General features: G+C 41.3%; 1 protein-coding gene across 2 annotated transcripts in view; it reads left to right on the forward strand.

The window, feature by feature from the left end:
* The window catches only part of FRS2 (fibroblast growth factor receptor substrate 2), a 54,378-nt gene that overhangs the window by 16,907 nt on the left and 10,071 nt on the right, over window positions 1-27,400 (forward strand). The window contains exons 2-5 of one of the 2 annotated variants that reach the window (XM_073651770.1): window positions 18,604-18,696; window positions 21,234-21,325; window positions 21,776-21,962; window positions 24,839-24,994. In XM_073651770.1, coding sequence (XP_073507871.1) covers window positions 21,260-21,325; window positions 21,776-21,962; window positions 24,839-24,994 — 409 coding nt within the window. In that variant the 5' untranslated portion in view covers window positions 18,604-18,696; window positions 21,234-21,259. Of the gene's footprint in view, window positions 1-18,603; window positions 18,697-21,233; window positions 21,326-21,775; window positions 21,963-22,647; window positions 22,698-24,838; window positions 24,995-27,400 lie in introns of those variants that run through there. The other variant, XM_073651771.1, reaches the window with a different exon arrangement.

The raw sequence follows: 27,400 nt of genomic DNA on the forward strand, positions 1-27,400 counted from the left end.
GGAATATTGACAAGAAGAAGATGAGACACCAGACCCAACAATGCAGACGAGCTGAAGGCTGCTATCAAAGCAACCTGGGCTGCCATAACACCTCACAGTGCCACAGGCTGATCGCCTCCATGCCACGCCGCATTGATGCAGTAATTGATGCAAAAGGAGCCCCAACCAAGTATTGAGTGCATTTACTGAACATACATTTCAGTAGGCCAACATTTCGGATTTTAAAAACACTTTTCAAGCTGTTGTTATAAAGTATTCTAATTTACTGAGATAATGACTTTTGTGTTCTCATTGGCTGTAAGCCATAATCATCAACATTAACAGAAATAAACACTTGAAATAGATCACACTGTTTGTAATGACTCTATATAATATATGGGTTTCACTTTTTGTATTGAAGAACTGAAATAAATTAACTTTTTGATGATATTCTAATTTAGTGAGATGCACCTGTATGTTGGATTAATTGTGGTCTCGAGAATGGAGGACCCCATTATGACCACAGTATGGACAAGTTTATTTGCTGGCTGTCTGTTGAACCTTCATGGAATTACAGAAAGCTGAGTGATTGTAAAGATGGTACTTGTCATTATCCCTTGATATTTTGACTTGTATAGTCTCATTTTACTATTCAGTTTTCTCATATTAAACATTGTGGTTAGAATCTGCATGGTGTAATACCGCTCTATCTCTTGGAATGTTTAATGTGTTTAGAGTAATGGCTGGCACATATTTAACATGCCTCTGCTATTATATCACATTAGCAAAGTAAATATAATTTTGGGTTTTACACAAACATGTATTGCCTGAACCTGTCCCTACATTAACAATGATTTATTTATTAAATTATTTAATCACCTGTTGCATATTACAGACATCTTCTGTAATCCATAGCAACAGCTAGGATTTGTGATGTATAATCTGTATACCATATAATAGTATGATTACTGATTATCTGACCACCGGGACCCAACTGATCCCAAGACTGGGTGGTGCTTTTCCCATTTCTTGCCAAAAATCTGGCCAAGCCAGCTTAATCACTAAAGGGTTATTCCCACCAAACAAAACATCCCTTACCTGACCCCAGGGAGTCCCAATGAACCTTCTTCAGAACAGGCTCTGCTGCCTCGTCATGAATGGAGCGGAATTGTGAATGTGCAGCCTATACTCCATTTATTGACACGGACTTCAGGAAAATGGCCACCGGGAAAGCAATGATGCACTCCGCTCTGCTCACCACCGACACCGGGCCCACAGCGTCGCCACACTTCTGCCACCGCCGACTTCCCGAGGAAGGGACCCTGCACCACCACATCCCCCCCCCCCCCGCCCATCCCCCGGTAAGCCTGTATTCGGACTAGAAGATGCACCCTCCTTTTTCTTCCCAAATTTGGGGGGGGGGGGTAGAGAGTGCATCTTAGGCTGCGTTCACACATTGCGTATTTCCCTGCGTTTTTTTACGCGTGCGTATTTTCCTGCTTTTTTTACCTGCTTTTTTTACGGAGGTGCAGGAGAAATGAATTGTGAGGCGCATGGACACCTGTATGTAATGTAATGTAATGTAATGTATGTGTCTGTGTGTGTGTGTACTGTCTGTGTCTGTCTGTGTCGTGTGTGTGTGTGTGTGTGTGTGTGTGTGAGTGTCCCCCTAGCAGTGTATGTACAGACAGCTTCTGGCTGCAGTACATACACTGCTTAAGTTATTAAAAGAAAAAAACTATGGATACTCACCTATCCGATGGATGGGAGAGGCGTCCGGTCCGGTCCCGCCGCTTCCAGCATCTGCCGTGAAGCAATCAGCTGACTGTCAGCTGACCGGCCGGGTACAAGCCGGTTAGCTTACAGCTGATCGCTTCACCGGCAGATGCTGGAAGCGGCGGGACCGGACGCCTCTCCCATCCATCGGATAGGTGAGTATCCATAGTTTGTCCTGCGCCTCCGTAAAAAAGCGCTGGAATTACGCAGTGTGTGAACACCGCTGCGTAATTCCATCGCTTATAATGGGCACAATAGGGAGAAAGCGCAGGACGCAGCTGCGTAAAGAATTGAGATGTCAATTCTTTACGCAGCTGCGCTTTCATGCTGCGTAAAATCACACAGTGTCTGAACGGCAAAGTGAATTTCCCATTCACTTTGCTGGCAGACAGAAGGCACATTGCGTATTTTGAAAAAGCGCGCACAAAAAAGCGCGCAAAAATACACAATGTGTGAACGCAGCCTTATAGTCCAAAAAATATGGTAACTTAAAACTGACAAGTAATTTTCTATTTACATTTACTGAATATCAACTAATGAAAAATCAGACATTGTTTTAGAAGTTTTGGTTCAACCGAAAAAAACCCTAATGAAACTGGCCCGGACAAAAATGATGCTACCCTTCTTAATATTTTGTTGAAGAACCTTTTGAAGCAATCATTGCAAACAAACGATTTCTGTAACTCTCTATAAGGCCATGGCTCCACTATCCGTATTAGGCTCCCACTCCTGAGAAAAAATACTGACCAAATACTGATAGTGAGGCCATGGCCTTAGACTTCTACACTTGTTCCAAGGTATTTTGGCCCACTCCTTGTGTGCCAGGGTGCCTTATCCAGACTGCATGTTTCAACTCCTTCCACAGATGTTCTGTAGGATTTAAATCAGGGCTCATAAAAGGCCACTTCAAAATAGTCCAACGCTTGGTTCTTAGTCATGCTTGTATGGTTTTAGCTGTGTTTTGGGTCTTTATTCTGTTGGAGGACCCATGATCTGCAACTAAGACACTCGGCAGCACATTTTGCCTCAGAATGCCTTGATAGTCTTGAGATCTCTTTGTGCCCTGCATAGATTCAAGACACCCTGTGCCAGATTTGCCAAGCAGCATCAAAAGATAACCAAACCTCTCAAGTTTCACAGTAGTAACAATTTTCTTTTTGTGTGCTTCATTTTTGCATCTGAAAACATAGAGCTGATGTGATTTGCCAAAAAGCTCCAGTTTTGTCTCATCTGCCCATAGGATACTCTCCGAGAAGCTGTGTGGCTTGTCAATATGCATTTTGGAGAATTGCAGTCTCTCAACTTTATGATTTTGCTTTCAGTAGTGGTTTCATCCTCAGTCGTCTTACATGAAGTGCTCTTTGGCAAAGGTGGAAATGGATGGTGCTATCGGACACTGATGTACCTTGACCTTGGAGTTCACCTCTAATCTCTTCGGAAGTTGGTCTGGGCCCTTTTGTTGTACGAGGGTCAGTCAATAAGTAATGCCTCTTATTTTTTTTCTCCTTAAATAAGGTAGTTATGTTAAATATTCGAATTTGGCACAATTCCTCAATCCTTCTTCTCCAATCCACAGCAATTTCAACTTCCTGCACCAACAGGTGGCAGGACTGTATGCGTTTGCAAAATGGCTGACATCGATGTTCGTATTAGACAACGTTCTGTGATTGAATTCTTGCATGCAGAAGGTGAAACGCCCATTCGAATTCATGAGAGACTGAAAAATGTGTACGGTGATGCAACAGTGGATGTCAGTACTGTTAGACGATGGGTTCGTCGCTGTAACACAGCTGAAGGGCCATCACCGTTAGCTGACAAAATGCGGAGTGGCTGGCCAGTAACCGCTGTGACTCCAAGCAACATTCAGCGAGTCGATGACATCATTCGTGGTGACCGCCGGGTGACTGCAGATGAATTGTGTGGCATTATCTGCCTCAGTAAAGGCAGTGTGATGAAAATTATTGGACAACTGGGATACAGAAAAGTTTGTGCACGGTGGGTCCCAAGATGCTTTTTACCATGCTGGAATACATGCCCTTGTTAAACGGTGGACCAAGACTGTGGAAATGGATGGAGATTATATTGAAAAGTGACAAATTAATCGTTAATGTTGTGGTTTTCAACCTATGTAATTGCATTTGAATTTCTTGCCAATTAAAAGGAGAAAAAAAATTGGAGGCATTACTTATTGACTGACCCTCGTACTTCCGTTTGTCATCAGTTTTCCTCTTGCGGCAACGTCCAGGGAGCTTGGCTACAGTCCTATAAGCCTTAAACTTCTGAATATTATGTGCAGCTGTAGTAACAGGAACATCAAGCTGTTGGAGATCTTATAACATGTTTGTGTATAATTTTCTTTCTAATCTCGCGAGAAAATAGTCTCCTTAGCCTTCTTTGGTCCGTGTTCAGTGTGGTAAAACATCATGATACCAAATAGCACAGTGACTACTTTTCCCTGTTCAAATAGTCAGACTGACTGCTTACAAGTTTGTAAACACCTGTGATGCTACGTACACACCATAGTGTATAGCATGTCCCTATGGTCAAATTATTTCCAATATTTCTAGGGTTACCATCATCTTTGCCCAGGCCAAGTGTATAGGGCACAGATGTAGAAACACCGATGAGACTGTTGCACCTTCATGAGACATTTTAGTCAATTTTGATTGTTTTTGACATTTCTATCACCTGTATGCCCAAATTAGAGGTCAGATAGGTGCTAGGGGGTGACAGATTCTCTTTAAAGACTTCTCTTGTACACTTGAATATGACTATTTTTCAGTTTCTGATACAGCAGATGGGCAAAGCACTGATTTCTTATCATTAAAGGGAATCTGTCACCAGGTTTTTGCTACCTCATCTGAGAGCCGCGTAATATGGTTTCAATGCTGTATCACTCAGTATGTCTTTGGAGTGTGGGAGGAAACCGGAGAACCCGGAGGAAACCCACACAAACACTGGAAGAACATTCAAACTCCTTATAGATGTTGTCCTTGATGGGATTTGAACCCAGGACCCCAGCTCTGCAGTGCTAACCACTGAGCCCCCCATTTCAAACTATATTATGCCTACCAAAAGGGTCTATCTCTCCTAATACATAAGCACTTGGTTTGGCAGTCCATCCATATGTTTTTAACAGGGAGAGAGGGGAAAGCTGCGGCCAGAATTCTCTGGCAGAGGCTTATCTGCCCTGAAAACAAAACCATTGGGCATTGAAATGCCAACTGTCTGATCCTTCTTTCCCACACACACATTAAAGTGGTTAATGTGTATGGGTCCAAAAAGATGTCCTTCATTTGTGGACCACACTTGTCTATTTAAATTAACTTGAAAGAGAAGAACACTGCTGTGAATTGGCCTAAGACTATGTGCCCACGATGCAGATTTGAAGCAGAAATTTCCTGAGCATTTCTGCATCTCCTTGGCAGAAAAGACGTATGCGGATTTTACATGTGTTTTTGCATGCTTTTTTCCAAGCGATTTTGAACATTACTTGGAAAACTGCTTGACAAGTTGGTCACACAATATAAATTCATGCAACTGGCATGGATTTATATTGTGTGACCAACTTAGAGGAAATTTCTACTATCAAATGCTGCATGTAAAGTAAAAAAAAGAATTAAAAAGTAGGAATAAAAAACCTTATATTCACCTCTCTGGCAGCCCCCTGTCCTCTCTTCTCGGCGTCCCGCGGTGTACTGGCAGGACCTGCGGTGACGTCATTTAGTCAGCTGATGGTCACGCGACCGCTGACGTCAGCAGTCCGATGATGGTCGCGTGACCATCAGCTGACTAAATGACGTCACCGCAGGTCCTGCCAGTACACCGCGGGACGCCGAGGAGAGAGGACGCTGCCGGGAGGAGATGGGGCCGCCGGAGAGGTGTGTATTAAGAATTATTTTTATTTTTTACTTTATAAATTCTCTTTTTACTTGCAGGTACGATGATGGTACCTGGGTCGGATGAGAATCTCCTCTTCTCCAGACCCGGGTACCATCCGCGCACTGAACCGCATAACATCTGCATGTATCAGTCTATACATGCGGATATTATGCGATTCAATGCAAGTCAATGGGTGCGATTTCACCGCAAAATCGCTCCCAAATTGGTAGGGCTGCGTATTTTTTCGCAATGATAATCCACAGCGGAAATTTCCGCAGCATGTGCACAGCACATGTGGACTATGATTGGGAAACATCCCAGACCTCTTAACAAGTGATTTTAATGCGTTGCCGCCGCGGAGGAAACGCATTAAATCCGCATTGTGGGCACTCAGCCTAAGAGAGTATTTGAATGTTGGTTTTGTTGCAAGAATTTCTGTGACTGAAAATCCTTTTTGTGTATGTGCATGGGGATATTTCTGCTTCAGGTGCATGGATTTCTGCCCGCCTCATTCAGAAGAATAGGACAGTTGTAAAGCATTCTGCAGAAAATCTGCCATGTGTGAATTCTTCCTGAAGGAAAATGAAAAATTCCAGTGTGAACATACTATTCTTTGATGAGTCAGACCGGTCTTCAACAGTTTTATCAGTCTATAAGCTTTTCTTGTAATTCTAGCAGACTTTGAGCCTGGATCAGAGCGTTATGTGAGGGATGCTAATCATAACTTTAGTTTGAATTGCTTTTAGATTTTCCTGTCAAATCCCTTTTCTTTCCATCTTTTTCCAAGTAAAATATTTTTTGTAATTGAAACCAACGCTGTGTGCCCTGGTGCGTTCTTACCATTCACATTCTACCAACCAATGTTAACATTTATTTTCATTGCAGTAAAATAAAAAGGAGACATTTCACAAACGTCTTTTTTTTGCACGATATCTTAGATGTCGGCTAAAAGTACTAAGCGAAGACAGAGGAAAGCAATGTTTTGTCAAGCCTCTATTTATTCACATTACCTCATAGGCTTTCAGTTCTGTCAGCTGTATATTTATCTTGAGCACAGCCACGCAGGTCAGCGTTTGTCTGGGGGGCTGATAGGTGAAAATGGGCCTCATACCTGCCCCTTCCATCTGTAACACGCAGAACTCCTTCAAAATGTCAGGGTTTGGATATATCCCAGGAGCAGCAAAGAATGCAAGCTTTTCATATGGCATGTGATGTGAAACCTTCCCAACGGCCGGGGGATAAGTGAGACTCTGTATTTTCTGGCCTTATTTAAACACTCGGCCCTTAGACTCACTCGGTGCCAAATCTGTTTCTCAAGTGCCGCAGAGCTGGAACAATTCACAGATTGTAGATGCCAGGAGCCGCTGGCTCTCTTGACCTTTTTGGTGTGAGTTCTAGGAATAAACATAAACGTGCGTTAAAGAAGCCTTGGGGGTGAAGTAGTAATTAACTGCGCAGATAAACTGTAGTGATGGGCGGCTAGCCCGGATAGTCCTTTCTAAAGCTTGTTTACACCACTCATTTCTCTTCTTTAATACTTAACTTGTAGTTTGCTCAGTCTACAATGACTCTGAATTCATGGTACTCCTGGATAGGACTAAGGACTGTAGATTTTATTAGGGATTGGACAACATAGAAGACATGAGAAAACAACCTGGATTTCTGGCTCGGTCAGAATTCTATGCAGTGTTTCCCTCTTGAATGTGGAGGCGTACAGTAGGACCCCATATTTAGGTTGCCCTATCATGGCTCTAGTTACAGTCTGTTTCTATTGGAACACTACCCAGTGCTTCACTAAGTCCTATGACCCTGTACCTTGGCGCAGGAGTGGGATGGCTAATCTTAGGTGTTTATATCTTTTAAAGTTACCTGTCACGTTTTACATGGAGTCTGATCTGTGAACAGCATGATATAGAGAAGAAGCTGAGCTGAATGACATAAAGATTTGCTGGATAATATTCAGTGTAAGGGCTTGCTCCCACATGCGATTAAATCGGACCAATGCAATTCCATAAAAATCAGATTGCATTTGGTCCAATGTTAAACAGTGATTCTGTGCTCATACGCAGTGTTGAGATTGGACTTAAAAAAAAAACAAAAAAAAACCGCAGCATGCTGTGATTGCATGCAGAATTCGGATTGTGCGCACCTATATAAGTCTATGGGTTCGTGTGAGACACTGAACTGCACTCGGGTGTGAGACACTGAACTGCACTCGGGTGTGAGACACTGAACTGCACTCGGGTGTGAGACACTGAACTGCACTCGGGTGTGAGACACTGAACTGCACTCGGGTGTGAGACACTGAACTGCACTCGGGTGTGAGACACTGAACTGCACTCGGGTGTGAGACACTGAACTGCACTCGGATACGACCCGAGTGCAGTGCGATTCCCACAGACGCCGGCAACAGAGGAGATGGAGAAATTCATTTCTCTGTCTCCTCCACAGGTGTGTTGCGATCCTCTCTGTGCGAGAGAATCAGAGCAGAGAGCAATGACACTTGGCTCACGCTCACAGCAGAGCAGTAGCCGAGTGTCATTAGCATATCACATCTGATGCTCTGGCATGGGATGTGATCCGCTAGTGTCTCTCCTGCCTAACTTGTATTTTATTCATTAAAATCCTTGGTGTTTGCACATAAGTCCAGTGGGTTGATGTACCTACTAGGGATTGAGAGCTATCTCTGCATGCACAGTTATATAGGGAGGACTGTCAGTTGCTAAATAGGAGTCCGCCTACTGGACTAGTATACATACAATCATCAGGGATTTCAATTAAAGAGACTTTGTCACCAGGTTTTCGCTACGTCATCTGAGAGTAACGTGATATAGGGACAGAGACACTGATTTCAGCGATGTGTTATTTACTAGGCTGCTTGCTACAATTTTGAGAGAACCCCTGTTTTATCTACTGTAGATCTACCAGTTCTCTGAATGAGCTCTGTATAGGCAGCTGTGTACACTGTGCATAGGACTTTACTAAAACTACAATAACCAGTAAGTGAGACATCGCTGGAAACAGGCTCTCTGCCCTACATCATCGTGCCCTCAGATTAGATGGGTAAAACCTGGTGACCGATTCCCATTAATAATATGCTAGGTGTACTGAAACTTTTCCATCAAAAATGTATATTAATCTGATCAGCTCCTCCTGCTCTATCACATCCTGCAGCAGATCAGAGAACATTTTAAATATGAAAGATAAAATGAAACATACTCCTTAAAAATGATACATGCACATCTGATAACTGCCGACAGCTACAAGTGCTTCTCACAAAATTAGAATATCATCAAAAAGTTAATTTATTTCAGTTCTTCAATACAAAAAGTGAAACTCATCTATTATATAGTCATTACAGAGTGATCTATTTCAAGTGTTTATTTCTGCTAATGTTGATGATTATGGCTTACAGCCAATGAAAACACAAAAGTCATTATCTTTACCAAAATAACTTGGCATACATACATTAAATGGGCAGTGTGTTTAGCCAACATTACGCTGTGAATGACGAGCTTTATAGTGAAACACATGGCTACGTTGTTGTGTTGCAAAGTTGTCGGTCATTCTACAGTAGCAGTATTCCCATGTATTTCTTTACATTTACTTGTGATGAAGCCATTAGCTACTGTGTCAAATACCAAAGTACAAAACCAAGAAAAATGTATCTAGTAGAAAAATGGCAAAAACTAAGTAGAAATCCAATAAAGACATAAAGGAGCAACCAATATTATAACACAATAATATAAAGTTAATTTAATAATAATTAAAACATTGCATACAGCGGGTGAAAGTATTAAACACGTCACCAATTTTCTAAGGAAATATATTTCTAAAGGTGCTATTGCTATGAAATTCTGATCATATGTTGGTAACAACCCACCCAATCCACACAAGCAAAGAAGTCAAACCATAGATGTCCATAAATTATGTGTAATAATGAGAAATGACAAAGGGATAAAGTAACACATAAAAGAAGAGTTGTCCAATAGCCAATGACCACCTGTGGAGAGCTAGAGAAACACCTGAAATCAGCAGATACAATTATTTCAAATAAAACAAAAAATAATACTCAACCTCCATGACTTGTGTGCATGCTCACCTTACAAGACTCCATTGCTGAACAGAAAGCATGTGATTACAATCAACACCTATAGATAAATCCAATATGTAAAGGATACAATTGAAGGAATTACAGGTTACAGGCTGCATGCATAGACTAGATAAAATGCATAAATTAAGGGATTATAATCGTCATTACCTCGAGATAGGATGAGCCAGCATAATGAATGTAAAGGGAGAGGTATGAACAGGGAGCGCACAAGCACCTCGACGCACGTTTCACCGCACTGGGCTTCAGTAGGCGTGGCTTGATGAGACTTGAGCACTTTATATAGTTAGTCATTGCCATAAGTCAAGGCTCACAAGACATGTGAAGCTCAACCCCCACCGTGAAGGTGCGTATAGTGCACGCCACACGTAATGGAAAGCCCACCAACACATCGCCGCCGCAACTCCACCAGGGAGGATCAGGCATCGCATGCTGAGACAGGTCAACGCCGGATGGGAGTGCAGCAAATCGGCGCATAGCCTCACATGATTTTTCCACCCACCCCTCTCCACTACGATGACATGGGCAGCAGGCGCCGTGCATAATGGGGAGGAGCACAAACCCGGATCACCATGGCAACATGCCACAACCACGCCACCGCAGAGGGGAGGGCAGTGCAGGCACAGAGCGAGTCTGTGCTGATTAAATGTGTATGAGTTGATAGCAGCAAAAATGAATGTTAGTGGGACAAAAATAAGATATACTAAGCCAATAGGCTACAGTGAATGTGACAATGTGAACATCAGAGTTCATATTGAATGTAACAATCCAAAAAAAAAATACTAATAAAAAAAAGTGAATAAAGTGAAATACATTAAAAGTTGTTCATAGAATAAATACACGAAAAATAAACAATAATATTAGTGAAAAGTAAAGGAATAATTAAACCATGAAGGAGTGATGGAAAGATGGTGAATCAGTTCATTGCCGTGAAAGCACTCCCGTGTTCATGTTGTGATTGTAACACTCCCATATTCATGCGCTGAGGAGCAGTACAGTCAAAGAAACCTAAAATAATACAAACACAGACAAAAATAAGTATGGAGATACATTTAAAATGAAAGGCTCAATGATTATTAAAATCGTGCAAAATTAAAGAAAATACTTGAAACTGACCTCTTCATTTAGGCCTTATGGTGCGACTCTATTAAGAGTAACTATCCAACATGTCTCCTTTTGGAGACGTTTACACTTAATATCGCCGCCTCTGATACCCAGGTAGATATGATTGATACCACGTATAAGAATCTTTTTGGATTACAGTTATGATGGTCCTAAAATGTCTTGGAATTGTTTTTAACTTTTCAAAATCATGACAATTGGCTGCATTTCTAATGTTACTCACATGGTCTTGGACACGTACCCTAAGTGTTCTAGAGATCATGCCTATATAAATTATGCCACAAGGGCAGATGGCATAATAAATGACTGCCTCTGTCTCACATATGCCTAGCGAGTTGCAAAATTCCGTGGGCCTTGAAATCTCTGCAGGCAGAACATCCACCGCAGAGAAATGAACCCCATGGTGGACTTCTAACCCCTAACAGGTAACGACTTTTTGGAGGGATATAATGACTGTTAGTCAGCGTGTCGTCCAAATTGTTTGACCTGCGCCAAGTTACAAGTGTATGTTTGGTGAAATGTTGTTTTAAGATCCCTATTGGTGAGCAGGATAGACCAGTGCTAAGAGAGGATATTTTTCATTGGAACCGAATTAGAATTGAAAGTAGTGATAAATCGGTGTTTCAAATCCGACATAGATTGCTTGGTATTACATTGACCTGCCAGAAGGGAATACCTGTCCGAATGTTATGCTCTCATAAATCCTTTTCTCATGTCCCTCTGATTACCGTATATCCTCTATTTTCTAATCCAAGGGTAAGATCATATGCTTGCTGATGAAACGTACGGTCATTGGAACAGATCCTTCTAGCTCTCAAAAATTGACTAATGGGAATAGAATGCTTCAATTGAGGGAGATGTGAGGAGGTAGCATGTAGTAAGACGTTGTTCACTGTAGCCTTAAGAAAAATATCTGTACCAAGAGTGCCAACAATCGATTTCATAATCATCACATTAAGAAGTCTATTTGTGATTATATATATTTTCAAGTTAATTTTATGTTGAGATCATTAACATTTAAGATGATTAAGCAAATCGTCCAGCTGTGATGTGGAACCCTGCCAGATGAAAAGTACATCTATAGAAGGAGACCACGAGATTACGGCATTGTGACCATGTGTGTTAAGGACCACCTCTCTCTCCCACAGCCCCAGGAACTGATAAGCATACGAGAGCGCACAAGTCTCCCCCATAGCTATGCTCCGGAGCTGCAGGAAAAGGCGGTCCTCAAACACAAAAAAGTTGTGTAAGCGCAAAATGTAACGGACAAGATTAAGTCAATCAATTCTGAATGTTAGTTATTTTCAACAAATACTTCACTGCTTGTATCCCTTTGTCATGGTCTATAGAGGTGTACAGGGACTCCACATCGCAGGTGACCAACCACATATTGTCCTCCAACTGTATACCATCTAATCTCATAACATCAGTGGTGTCTCTGTACCTAGAAAAATGTACAGAAACACTTCCATTATTTATCAGTCAATAAACCTACAGATGGGTTCACAAAGACCCCCAAGACACGAGAATGAATCTACCAGGAGGGGTAAGGGGGGTCCTTGTGAACTTTAGGTAAAAGATAGAAAACAGCAACAACTGGGTGTTACGGAGCAAGAGCTTCCCTCATGTTAATGGAGATAACTGATTTCTCAAACCCTTCATCCAATATATCAATGAGTTCCATCTTAAAGGTCTGTAATGGTTTAGTAGGTAGTAGTTTATAGCATTGAGGAACACCCAATTGTCTAAATGCCTCCGTTTCGTACATTTGTGTCGGCCAAAGTACAACGTTGCCTCCCTTGTCCGCTCATTGGATGACAATATCTTTCAGATTTTTTTTTAATTCTTGAATGGCCCTTTGTTGTGGGTGGGTTAGGTTATCATGAGCGATCCTGCCTGTAAGATGGGAGAGCTCATACTTAACGAACTTAAATATTTGAACTTAAGGACAGGCGGACAAAGAAGGAAAAACCTGTGAACGTTGATACAGATATAAGGGCTGAAGAGGAGTTGTGGTTGGAGAAATATTGATCTCATGTTCTCCAGCTGGTTCCTTTAAATCACTGAGAGCCTATATTTCCGCCTCAGTGGTGAAGGAAGGGTGAAGAGCTGGAGCTGAAGCATTTGTTAAAAATCTATTTACGGGCAAATAATTCAAGATTGTTGACCGCAGTAAAATAATCAAACCTCTCAACTGGTGAGAATGATAAACCGCTAGATAAAACTTCACTTTGTGATGAGGTAGGAATGTGGTCTGATAAATTAATTACCTTTAATTTCTCTTTGTTTTCTTGTCCCTGAAGTTGTAAGTGCGATTTTCTTTTTGTGGAGTTCTGGAATATTGACCCGAATTTACGTTATCTTGTACTTCCTCCTCTCCAAACACTGTGCGTTTGCCTAAAAAACGTCCACCACATTCCTCCTCAGAAAATGTAGATATACCAAGTGTGGATTGAGAGCAGGATGTACGATTACTGGTTTTGGAGTGCCAACGATGGATACGATTAAGATTGGTAATTGCTCAAATTCTGTTGAAATTTCTTAGTTTTAGTATTTTGTATCTCTGTCTTCCACTTACTGAGATCCTCTTCCAGGGATTTATCAAAAAGTTTACCCTCCTCTACTGTAAAGATCTAAGGCCTGTCTGTCTTCTGTCCAGTACTTCAGCTTTATGCAGACGTCTATATTGTAAACTGGATGTCGCCATGAGAGTTTGTTCGTCTATACCACATTTCCCTCAGGTCGCCTTTAAGTGTCTATGCTGTGTAGTATGTAAACATTGGCACAGATAAAACAGTTATATCTGGTGTGGGCGTGTGAAAGCTTTGCTTCTGTCAGAAGGTGCTGTAGACGTAAGGAAAATATACCTGAGCAGTGCCCATCCATACTACCAAGCAGCAGGAACTGTGCAAAAAAAAAAAGCACACTGTATACTACATAATTTATTTTCTGTTGGATCCTTATGGGATCATATCCATGTGCATGACATTGGAGGAATACAAGCACCAGCCCATGTATCTTTATAATAAAGGACCACTAAAGAGCGGTGTACGTGACCCCCGACATGGTGTGCTATAAAGGTAGCGTTGTTACAGCAGGTATGACCAGGAAAGGACTGCTTTTTAACAATTTGTCTGAGGAAGAAATGTCAAGGACTAGAGTTCTCCAGTAGTACTGTAACTAGTAAAATGCTGGTGATACTTTGTATCAATATCTATATCTTTGTGCTTTTTAGGAACTGTAAATACATGGTGAAGTGCGCTTGCTCCTCGCTGTGACTTCAGACCTCTGTGCAGTGTCTTGGCAGCTCTTAAGACATTGAACAGAGAGGGGTTGGTATAGCCTTGCTGCACTGAATGAGGCCTGACAGTTCTTTTCTTGTGCTTGCAGTAGCAGTTCTTTTCCCTCATGCACAAGAGCTGTGTGGTCTTCTTTGTGCGGTGGGTGGTCAGAAAACACGGTTTGTAAACGCATGAATTGGCCCAATCACTGTGGGAGTGTGCGCTGAGTGAATGTAATGTGCAGCTCGGGACATATCGGTGTGATAATGTGAAAAGGGCATACACTTCTCTGTAACTAACCAGAAAAAATATGGTGTGTGTGTGTAGACCGCATTATGGTTTATAACTAATCAAGGATTACACAACCTATTGCTTTATATCTAACCACCACTTGCATATAACGTCTGGCAAGTTTTTATTTATATAAAAAAAAAAAGTGTTGATGCTTGGGCTGACTCTGATTAAATGGTTGTTTTGGCAGTTAATCTTGGGGTATGATATCCCAGTTTTCCATGCTGTATAAAGCGGACCAAAATAGAAGACTTCTTTACGGATGGCCTATCTTAGCCTATCTTCAGGTAATCAAAATCTGATGGGAGTCGAGCTGCAGTACCCACGAACAGCCACTACAGTGCACAGAGCCGGATCAAGCATGGCTTCATACAGTGTACATCAGGCCACAGCAGGCGCTGCAATCTGTTGAACACCTGCCGATCTGATAATTGAGTACTTATTAGTGATGAGCAAGCATGCGCTGGTGTTTTCCGAGTATCTTTGGCATGCTCAAATGTTATGTTTCAGTCACTCCGTGTGCATGATTTGCGACTGTTTGACAGCTTTAATACATGTGAGGAATGCCTGTTTTTTAGGCATTCCCCACATCTATTAAAGCTGTCAAACAGTCGCAAATCATGAACACGGAGTGACAAAAACATAACATTCGAGCACGCCAAAGATACTCGGCGAGGACCCGAGCATGCTCGCCAAAAGGGTTAACAGAACACGCTTGCTCATCACTGTTACTTATCCTTAAGGACAAAGCATCATTTTTATTTTTTTTTCATTCCTACACGCACGCACGCACTCACTCACTCACTCACTCACACTCTCTCTCTCTCTTATACTTATTTTTTCTTTTATGCAATTTTTATGATGTGTGTATGCCCAGACAGGACATTGTCTGCATAGTGGTTTTACTCTGATTTAAAGGGGTTGCCATGTGAAAGCAAGTTATCGTCTATATGTAGGATAGGCTTCCTTCCCTATGGGGCTGCACTTGGCTTTTTTAGGCAACCCTATAGAAAATGAATGGAATGGCGGTCAGGCGTCCAACCTACCTCACCATTTTGTAACTGGGATAAAAATTTCCCATCGAGAATAAAGGTTCTCCATTTACTATCAGTGTGGGTCCCGGCATTAGGACTCCCAGCCATCATCTTGCGAGTAGGTAATAGCTTGTTTTCTCTGGACAACCCCTTTAATTCTGCCTGGTGACAATGAATGCCAGGTACAGCACCAATGAAGAATACAGGGTCTAACCTTGTAATGGATTCTCTGTAACAACATGGTCTCCAAGCTACGTGACACTGGCTGCAGTATCAGATTGCTTGCTCATATTGATCCTAAATCCCTACTTTTTTATTTTACACTAATTGTTTTTATTTTATTTTTCATTTTTTTAAGGAAATTTTCAACATCTGCGCTAAAATCACAATTTTTTTTGTCCCATCCTCATTTTAGGGATTTTTCATGGAAAAGGTGAATAAAACATAAGCATTTGTTCTCTTGTTCAGTGATGAATGTAGCATTTGCTTCACTCTCAGCATTTGGTCTCTTGTACCAGGCTGCTGGGCTTATTACAAATGTCGCTGTCCCCTCTCCTTTCTCTTGTAGGGCAAGGCTGGCTCCTTCATTCTTTGTATAAGTGTTATCTGTCTTTGATGTGAGCCTTCTGTCCCTCTCACTCCACCCTGCACAAATGTTGCTTGAAGTTTGACATAAGTAGTGTGGGAGTTAAAGAGAAAGACCTTTCCCACTTTAAAAAGAGAGGGAGAAATTTCCGTTGCCAAGGAACCTCTTAGACTTTCTTCCCATATAAAAAGCTACACGTTGCCAGGGTTACTTGGGCTGTTGGGGGGAAAATGTCGGGTGGGCTCTTGGAATATAAGGCACAGAAGACTTGTAATCCATTTGATGGGCTGTGTATTACAACTTTTAATATCTTGACACACACCACACACATCATATTTTTTGCTTTAGGTGTTTAATTCTTCTGGAAAGCATTATTTGTATTGCCCAGCTCCGAAGAATGCATTTATGGCTTGCGTAGTGGGGCTCGTTATTTCTTGCTACTTGTTTGATATCCTGATGATCTAGGAAACCCAACATATTAGTTGTCCGCATCGGTGCTTAGTGCTGCCTTGTTATGGTCAGATAGTTCGGTGCTTCTTCCCACCTACTTGATTGACAGCAATGGCTCTGTCCCTCTTTCTTAATTGACACCTCTGGCTTTTTCAGGAGCAAAAGGAATACAGAGATGGATGTAAAATGAGTAGGAGGGAAGGGACTCTAAGCTGTTTAGTCACGCCAAGTGTGCACTGTGCTTGGTTTGAGCACTCATTTTGTGCTGACAGACCTCATTTTAAGGCTACATTAACATTTATTTTACTCATATAGCGCAATTGATTTCCACAGAGATTACAGACAATATCATTGCTGTCCCCATTGGGGCTCACAATATAAATTCAGTATGTCTTTAAAGCATGGGAGGAAACACATGCAAACATGGAGAGAACATACAGACTTCTTGCAGATGTTATCATTGGTGGAATTTTAACCCAGGATCTCAGTTCTGCAAGGTTACAATGCTAACCACTCAGCCACCATGCTGGCATATCTGTGTCTATTTTTTACATCTATTTGATGCAGAACGTTTTTCTCTCCAATATCATCTGTATTGCTTCTGTATTGCATGTTTGGTTTTTTTCGTGTGTTTTTTCTCATGCCCTTCTACAAACTGAAGAGGTAGACTGTCTGAACTTTTATCTATCCATTGACTCTTAACAATGGATTAAGGGATGAAACTTGGATTTAACTCTGAAATACAAAGTAATGTCTTCAGTGTTTCATCAGTGTTCTATGGATTCCCATAGACTTTAATGGTGAGTCTGATCTGCAAAACGGATGAGAATAGGATGTGTGCTGAGGCTCACGGACCGGAGTCACGGATCTGATTTTAACACGTGTATAAGGATCAATGAATCCCTATGGGTCAGTTATGGACGTGTCACATGGATGTGTAACTGCAGCCTTAGGATTATCATAAACTTTCTAATTTATGATATTTCTTTTTAATTGAAAAAACTTTGCCAATATATTAAAATGGTTTATAAACATGTCTGCTTTCTAATGCACATGGCAGTTTCAGCACAAAGCATAGTCCAGCGGATCCCTATGGGTATGGTTTGTAGCCCATAGAAGTCAATGTTGTTTGCATAATTTCAATGTGCGTTCTATTTTCAATTTTTTTTTTATCTTCTGTATTTCTGCAATATTGTAAAAAAAAACTACCCCAAAAATATAAAAAATGAAACAAATGTTGATAAAAGGAGGTGACTACCTCTTGAAGCTCATCAAGAGAATGCCAAGTGTGCAAAGCAGTCATCAAAGCAAAAGGTGGCTACTTTGAAGAACCTAGAATATAAGACATATTTTCAGTTGTTTCACACTTTTTTGATAAGTATATAATTCCACATGTGTTAATTCATAGTTTTGATGCCTTCAGTGTGAATGTACAATTTTCAAAGTCATGAAAATACAGAACAATCTTTAAAAGAGAAGGTGTGTCCAAACTTCTGGTCTGTACTGTATGTGTATGTCGCCATACTTGCCCACGTTCACTGTCTGATTTTGAAAGTGTTGTGCAATATCGCTTTAAGCGGAGTGAACAGACAAACCAGTGTGTGTCTGTAGGCTGTGTCCCAGGGAATGTTTACTCATGTGTAGGTGGATGAATATTTTCTTGCTGAATGCTTTCATGCATAGGACTACCAGGTTTCCTTTTGATTTCATTTATTTGTTAATAAATACTTTTTAACTTTTTTTCCTTTCCATTTTTCCTCTTCGTCACAGGCTCATTATTTTTGCGATGACGACATTTCTTTCTTGATCTTAACCAAATATCTTACACCTGTAAGAGATGCTGCTACTAGGAAAAAACCAATCTGTTAAATGATTCTTCTGGAGGCCTGTGCTGCACATAGGGGTTGTGAGAACTTGAAGAGCCTGGGAATTTGTGTGTGGGTTGGCAGGGAGATGGCGGGGAAGTGACATGCAGAAGATATTTGGAACATGCCACTAGAATGCTTGCTTGGATCAGGTTTAGTGTGAAGCATGTTGCCAGTACAGGGGCTGCAAAGCACTGAATTACTTGTGTTTTCTCTTTTTTTTAAGGTTAAAAGCTGCTTAAGAAGTCCTACTATCATGGTACAAGATTGACGTCCTAATGCTGCATCTGAGGCTAGGGAGATTAATGGCCAGATCTATGTAAGTTGCTTGTGATTAGTAAATAATTGCTTGCTAATCTTGTTTTTTTTCTGGAAGCAAGTAAGAAAATTTTTATTCTAAATTATATCTTAATTTACATATGGTTAAAAATTAATTGGATTTGTACAGTGCTTAGCAGATATTTTCTTGTAACGCACTTGCTGGGGCATATCGATGGCTTTGGCATCTTATAAAGAGTTGCCAAGAAATGTATCAAGGGCGGTGACTTTTCTCTATAACGTGAGACACAACTCACTGCAGCAGCGTACATCAAGGCTAGGTTTACACTTGTAAAATTGTTTGTTTTGTTTTTTTCGTCCACAAAAAAAAATAACATTTTTATATCCGTATTATTTCATATGTCTGTTTTTCAACTCTGTATTGCATCCATATGCTAGTGTTTTTACTTCCCTGTCCCACCCATATGTCAGTTTTCTCCATCTATATGGCATAGGCATAGAGTTTTTACATGGGAAATTGTATTTGAACTTTATTATTTATTACATTTTTCAAGACCGTAGTAAGGACCAAGGGGCAGTTATTACAGGTGAAAGAAAGGGGATTCCGGCAGCTAAACAGGAAAGGGTTCTTTACAGTCAGAGCAGTCAGACTATGGAATGCTCTACCACAAGAGGTAGTGATGGCAGATACTATAACAGCTTTCAAAAAAGGGCTGGATGATTTCTTCAGTACACATAACATTGTGGGTTCTAGTTAGTTTAGTGACAAAATGTACAATTGGTGGAGAATGGTTGAACTTGATGGACCTAGGTCTTTTTTCAACCTATATAACTATGCTTAAAGAAGTTGTCCGGTCCTTTTTTTTAAATTGCCCAATGTATTCAGCATGTGGGCATAAGTATATTTGTAAATACCTTGTGTTGCTGATAATGCCTGTGAGCAGCGCTATCGGTGGCCACTCACAGGCATCACGTGATGTCACGACAAGTGAGGCGTGACTCCGCACTGGGGTCCCCGCGGTGGCTGCTGGGTTGTAGGTGGGGTTCCCCTGCGTCACACCCAACATCCACCGCTCGCTTTCCCAATGAATGGGGAGAGGGAGAGCGCGTGGTGGATGCCGGGTGTGACGCAGGGGAATAACCCCACCCACAACCCAGCAGCCACCGGTGGAATGCGGAAGAGGGACCCTCGGCTGCAGCCTCGACTTGTTGTGACGTTAGTGGATGTCAGAGCCGGCTGCAGCCGGGAGTCACGTGATGCCTGTGAGCGGCCAGTGATAGCGCCGCTCACAGGCATTATCTGCAACACAAGGTATTTACAGAGATACTTATGCCCACATGCTGAATACATTGGGCAACTTAAAAAAAGTACCGGACAACCCCTTTAATAATTGTAATGGATCTGTGAAAGACACATGGATGGTAACCCAAAAGTGATCCGTTTGTTATGCACCCATTCATTTATAGTAGGCGAGTCTGATTCAAGTTACGGATCAAAGTAGTACATACTACTATCTTTTGTGTTCATTCTCAGACCGTGTTTTTTTTTTTTTTTTTTTTAAAGTTGACGTGAACTATCACATGGACTTGCATTGGTCCATATACTATCAGTTTTGCATACATATACTACATGGACTTTTAATACTTTCATCTGAATGAGACCTTAGACACAGAAACCACTTAAAATGACGTATAAATGTGATTAAAAAATGTAGTTCCCAGAAAAATGAACACAGGGATAACAGAAACCGTAAAAACACAATGTTAATGCTACAGGGCAACATTGTTGACCACCTAGTTTGTAAGGCTGGGTTCATAGTGTTTTTCCAATGTTCAGTGGCTTCGTCAGGTGCTTACAAACCCCCACCCCTGGAAAACTTGCTAATAGCAGCAATTGAATTAGGCTGGGTTGACACAGTTTTTTTTTTCTTAAATTTAGTGGTCCCATCGTGGCTTACGTCTGAACCATCACCCACCCCACTGCAAAACTGGTTTCAGGTGTATGCGCTGATGGGGCAGTAGACTATAATAACGCAGGCGCAGTCATTGTGCTCTGTTGTGCATAATTGTCAACTGTATATGCCCATTGCAGTAGAGCACCAAAATGTAGTCTACTAGGTCTTGCTGTCCGCCTCCAATAGGCGTATATGGATGGAAATGATGCCCGACAGAGCACACTGTGACTACGTCTGCGTTATTATAGTCAATGGCCCCAGTGGTGCATATGCCCGAATCCCTTTTTGCGAGGGGTTTCCTACATAAGCCCCATTATGAGATCACAGAACGTAGGAAAAAACGCTATGTGATCCCAGCCTAATGCTGTCACTGCTACTGGCAAGTTATTCCAAGGTTCAAGCTTCTAAATTTTTTACTTGTCCTAAGTATGTCCCACTCTTGGATAAATAGAGCACATCGGCCGCTGCAGTGTTTTTGAGCCGTTTAATATCAGTGTAAAGCTAGAACATGTATCTGGCTTAATGTCTGCCACTGAATAATTTGTTGCCTGTGTTATCTTATAGCATGAGTGCAAAATAAATGCATGATCTGTAATAATTTCTTACTACTTTGGCTTTCTAGTGATCTCATGGTCTTCTAAAGAAGCAATGGGTAGCTGTTGTAGCTGTCCAGATAAAGAAACTTTCACAGATAACCACCAAAACAGGTTTAAGGTAAGTGTTTCCATGATGCAATGATTGTACATCACCAATTGGAGGTGGTAAAATTCTGAAATTTCAGACACTAAATTGGTTCCTATGATAAATGTAATGGTGAAAACATCAAACTACTGACAATACAAAAAAGCCACTAACCATAGTGCAGTGTATATAGTGTGTTTGTTTAATGCGGAATTTGGAGTAAAACTGCAGTCACGAAATAAGATGAATAACATGGAGCTTTTTAGAAGAATGTTGCTTGTGAAAGACTCCTTGAGGCTGTGTTGGTCTCTGAGCAGTTGTTCAGCAGGGGAACATTGGCCAGGCACGTTAAGGACACTACTTTGGTGAATGCATAAGTGGTACAATGCATGCTTGGCCATGGCAGATTGACCTAGGCAGTGTGTAACATGTAGTGAGTGAAGGCTGGGCTAATGCTTCCATGTTGCTTCTCATTTCCCACAGGTTATTAATGTGGATGATGATGGTAATGAGCTGGGCACTGGAGTAATGGAGCTAACAGAAAATGAGCTCATCTTGTATACACGGAAGCGAGATTCTGTTAAATGGCCATACCTTTGCCTGCGCCGATATGGATACGATTCTAATCTTTTCTCTTTTGAAAGTGGCCGACGATGTCAGACTGGACAAGGTTTGTAATAGGCTCAATTATTTTTCAACTCTTTATGAACTTCCTACATTAAATCCTTAATTATGAAAGTTCTGATAAAATTTGGTGCACTTCATGACTGTCTAGGTTACGGTGTAAACCAATAAATCTGCCCTTTTGTTTTGTAAATTGGGTAATCTGTTCTTCATCCCGTACATTCATGTGGATGTGCAGTTTAAAGGGAACCTGACAGCTGATATTGCCCAATCCATAGACAATATGTATCAGGCACTGCATGGATTATTCCTGCCAGGTATGTTTGACTCTGAAATGCTGCGGAGAGAAAAACATACTTTAAAAGCCGCTGGAGGTCACGCTGAAGACTAGTCGGACAGCTGGGTCCCCGGCGGATTCTCCCCGCCCGCTGCCTGTGACTGACAGGTCCTCTGCCTATACATGCATGTAGGCAGAGATCTGTCACTCCAGGGCAGCGTGCGAGGAGATGCTACCGGGGATCCCCTGTCTGACTAGTCTTCAGCGCAGTTCCATTATTAAGATTTCTCTCCTCTCTCTTCATTACACGATGCGGGAAATACTGCAACATATGGAATATTAGGAAAAGTACTGATCTTTAATTAATGCTCCACATCAAAGTCAAAGCCACTACTGTCCCATAAAACACGATTGGTAATATGAATGTATATTTTAACTTTAATGCTTGCAAAAGGAAGCGTAATCCATTGCTGGGACCTCATATGGTTTTCTCTGCTGGTACTGGTAAGTTGGGCTCCCTCTGCTGTCCAAAGAGGGAATGTACATCAATATCAATGCCTCCTTTGTACCGTCTGTCTTTTCCTCTGCCATCGTTCCTAGAGGCCTGTACAAAGGGGGCAGTTGCTTTTATTCCTCTCTGTTGGAGGGTTCAAAAAAGAAAATGTGTGTGTATGTGTGCGCAAAAGTTTTAAGCAGGTGTAGAACAAATGCTGCAAAGTAATGCTTTCAATAATAAAAATAAACTATGAAAATTTATATCAATTAACAAAATGCAAAGTGAATGAACAATAGATAAACATCAATGTTTAGTGTGGCCATCCTTTGCCTTCAAAATGGCATTAAAGTATCAAGTCTTCTAGGTACACTTTCACACAATTTTTAAAGGAATTCGACAGGAAGGTTGTTCCAAACTTGAAGGTGAACCACTGATGATATGTGGATGTAGGGTTATGCAAATCTTTTTGTCTATACATATAATCACAGACAAATTTGATGTTTAGATAAATGTGCTGTGGAGGCCATGTCAATAGTTCCAGGACTTCTTGTTCTTCTTCAGGATAGTTATTAGTGACATTCGCTCCAAATTTATTATGCGGCAGGACAACACCCCCAAACATGCAGCCAACCTCCCTGATGGCATTGCACGAGGGATAACTATCTACCTGTATTTCTCAAAATTGAGGACATGATTACTCATGACCAAATCCCCAACTCCATTTGCTGAACCGCAGCCTCAAACTTGCAATGAACCTCCACTATGCTTCACTGTTACCTGCAGACATTCATTATTGTACCACTCTTCAGCCTTTTGGCAAACAAACTGCCTTTACAGCTGCATATTTCACATTTTGATTCATCAGTCCCGAGTACCAGTTGCCATTTTTCTCCATCCCAGTTTCTATGTTTTAATGCAGTGATGAGTCGATTGGCCTTGTTTCCATGTTGAAAGTATAACATTTTGGCTGCAAGTCTTCCATAAAGACGTCTTCTAGCCAGAGTTCTCCGAAATATAGAGGTAGCTGGCCCCAGTGGTTACTGCCACTTCTGAGCTGATGTCATTGCTGGATATTTTACGATTTTTAAAGGGAAGTATCTTTCATTACTGAACTGTTTCCTTGGCTGACCACAGCATCTGCGGTCCTCAATGTTGTCCAATTTTGGTGCTTATTTAAAGTAGCTTAAACAGCACATCTAGAAACCCCATTCTGCTTTATCTTTACCTAAGAGTGACATTGCTGATGCAGTATAACTACCTTGTGTCTTGCTATGCTCAGTCTTGCCACGGTGTCTTGAAACTGTCTTCCACAACCCCACCTTTGTAGCAGTGTGCTGCTTTTCCTCACCCAGTATAAGCTTCTTACACAGCCGTTTCTGTTAATGACCGTTTCAAACTACATATGAAAAGGATGATCATTATCACCTGTTTGGATTAATTGGTTACTCATACACTGGATTATAATCCTACAAAATCTCTGACTTTGCACGTGTACCTAGAAGACCTGATTCTGTTTTGAAGGCAAAGGGTGGTCGCACCAAATACTGATGTGGTTTAGGGTTCTTCTTTGTTCTTTACCTTTTGCATTTTGTTAATAGATAAAATAAACTATTAACTTTCTATCTTTGAAAACATTCTTACTTTGCAGCATTTTTTTTCCACTTCTGCCTAAAACTTTTGCACAGTACCATATATAAAATTTGTAGGTATTTTTATGCTGATTTGACTGCCATAACGCAATTGCTACTGCTCTTCAGTCTGTAAAAGGCCCAAATTCACCCAGTAGTTTTTGTAGCCTCATGTATTGGACAACCTGTACCTTGTATTAGTGCCTTCCTGATGCAGATTAGTATAGTGTTTTGATTTCATTTTTCTTCTTGTCACATTAGACCGGTGTTTCCCAAACTCCAGTCCTCACGGCCCCCACAGGTCAGGATTTCCTTAGTATTACAAAGGTGATGGAAGTATCATCAAGGCATCAGGAATTCTCTCACCTGTGTAATACTAAGGGGATCCTGAAAACATGACCTATGGGGGTCCGTGAGGACTGGCGTTTGGGAAACACTGCATTAGACGAACGGTAGTTGTGAATAATCCACAAGACTTTGTGAAGTTTGCTTTTTAATGCGTGCATTGTTTTATTTTAAAGGAATTTTTGCTTTTAAATGTGCTCGGGCTGAAGAACTGTTCAATATGTTGCAAGAAATCATGCAGAATAATAGTATAAGTGTGGTGGAAGAACCAGTGGTTGAAAGAAATCCTCAAACAGATGTGGACGTGCCAAGAACCCCACGCACTCCAACAAGTAGGTTTTCTTAGTTCAGTGTTTTGATTGAGCTCTTTCCTGAGCAATGTCAGTTTTACTTAAAGGGAATGTATCACCAGAAAATGACCACTTTGATAAATCTGATTTTTGTGTTTTTAAAGTTTTTTTTTAATTTTGGCGCTTTTTTTTTTTTTTGTATAGCAATCTATATTTTTAACCTTTAATTAGTCACATTAGGACCATTAGACCGCAAGAGAGTTATTCGTCATATTTTCACAAGTATGAAAAGTAGGTAACTGTACGTTTCGGTAGCTTCCTAGCTTGGGCACTCCTCGGCAATATGTCATGTCGACTACACGTGCCATAGTGAAGTGCGCACAACTAACTGAAGTTTAAGGAAAAAATTTGAAACCTTTCAAATTTGACACTGTCCTCTGGGTCTATTCTTTTCACAAGACTCCTCAGCAGTCTCATTATCTTCACAGGCAGGAGTAAGGCCCCCAGACCGATCATTCAGACAACCGTTCTCCCAACTTCCCCATACAGATGGGTCACCCTGCTTACCTGAGCACTCCTGTGTACTCTGTGAGAGAGCTGTTGCTTATCAACCGGAGAGAACGGGAGGATTGGTTATTGTAAATCCTGCAGGCCAGATCCTTTTCTCCGTCAACATCATACGTTGGGGAAAAATTCAGAAGGCCCCCATATATATTATCCCGTTGGCTGATCCTACAGTTATTGGCAGGTTCGGCTAACTGTAGGCTAATCTGCATGCAGAACTTTGTAAGGACAGTTAACACCTTTATACACAGCTAGTGCCACAGAATCCATCATTCACGGTAAATTGTCACAGCTGTCCTGCACCCTCTCCCTTCACAATGACCATTTTATATGCTCATTAGATGATTCAATACAAAAGTTAGTAAGTCTATTGCTGTTAATGTACATGTGCATTTTCTGGAATAACAAGAAGACGAAGTCTAGAATAGCCAAAGTGGCCAGTGTGAAAACTGCAAGATTTCAGCTTTTATGTAAACACACTGCTTTCACACCTGATCCTGCTCCACCTCCCTCCATAACCACAATGACCTTTGTACGAGCTCATTAGATACAGGTCAAGGTCTGACAATTGTGGCTAATGTACATGTAGATTTCCTGAAACCAGAAGCATGAGTCTAAAAAATAAAAAAAAAATAAAAAAAGCCGCCAGTGTGAAGAGTGCAAGATTTTTATTTTTAATACAGATTGTGATGTGGTTCAAAAAAAAAAGTAACACAAAAACCTAATTTAACCCCTTTATGATAGATACATACATACATACAGTACAGACCAAAAGTTTGGACACACCTTCTCATTTAAAGATTTTTCTGTATTTTCTTGACTATGAACATTGTACATTCACACTGAAGGCATCAAAACTATGAATTACCACATGTGGAATTATATACGTAACAAAAACGTGTGAAACAACTGAAAATATGTCTTATATTCTAGGTTCTTCAAAGTAACCACCTTTTGCTTTGATGACTGCTTTGCACACTCTTGGCATTCTCTTGATGAGCTTCAAGAGGTAGTCACCGGAAATGGTCTTACAACAATCTTGAAGGAGTTCCCAGAGCTGCTTAGCACTTTTGGCCCTTTTGCCTTCACTCTGTGGTCCAGTTCACCCCAAACCATCTCGATTGGGTTCAGGTCTGGTGACTGTGGAGGCCAGGTCATCTGGCGTAGCACCCCATCACTCTCCTTCTTGGTCAAATAGCCCTTACACAGCCTGGAGGTGTGTTTGGGGTCATTGTCCTGTTGAAAAATAAATGATGGTCCAACTAAACGCAAACCTTATGGAATAGCATGCCGCTGCAAGATGCTGTGGTAGTAGCCATGCTGGTTCAGTATACCTTCAATTTTGAATAAATCCCCAACAGTGTCACCAGCAAAGCACCCACACACCATCACACCTCCTCCTCCATGCTTCACGGTGGGAACCAGGCATGTAGAGTCCATCCGTTCACCTTTTCTCCGTCGCACAAAGACACGGTGGTTGGAACCAAAGATCTCAAATTTGGGCTCATCAGACCAAAGCACAGATTTCCACTGGTCTAATGTCCATTCCTTGTGTTCTGTAACTCAAACAAGTCTCTTCTACTTGTTGCCTGTCCTTAGCAGTGGTTTCCTAGGTGCTATTTTACCATGAAGGCCTGCTGCACAAAGTCTCCTCTTAACAGTTGTTGAAGAGATGTGTCTGCTGCTAGAACTCTGTGTGACATTGACCTGGTCTCTAATCTGAGCTGCTGTTAACCTGCGATTTCTTAGGCTGGTGACTCGGATAAACTTATCCTCAGAAGCAGAGGTGACTCTTGGTCTTCCTTTCCTGGGGCGGTCTTCATGTGAGCCAGTTTTTTTGTAGCGATTGATGGTTTTTGCAACTGCACTTGGGGACACTTTCAA

Source organism: Phyllobates terribilis, unplaced genomic scaffold (assembly GCF_046119375.1).
Source record: "Phyllobates terribilis strain yellow unplaced genomic scaffold, ASM4611937v1 Scaffold_11__3_contigs__length_659146591, whole genome shotgun sequence".
Classification (NCBI taxonomy): domain Eukaryota; kingdom Metazoa; phylum Chordata; class Amphibia; order Anura; family Dendrobatidae; genus Phyllobates; species Phyllobates terribilis.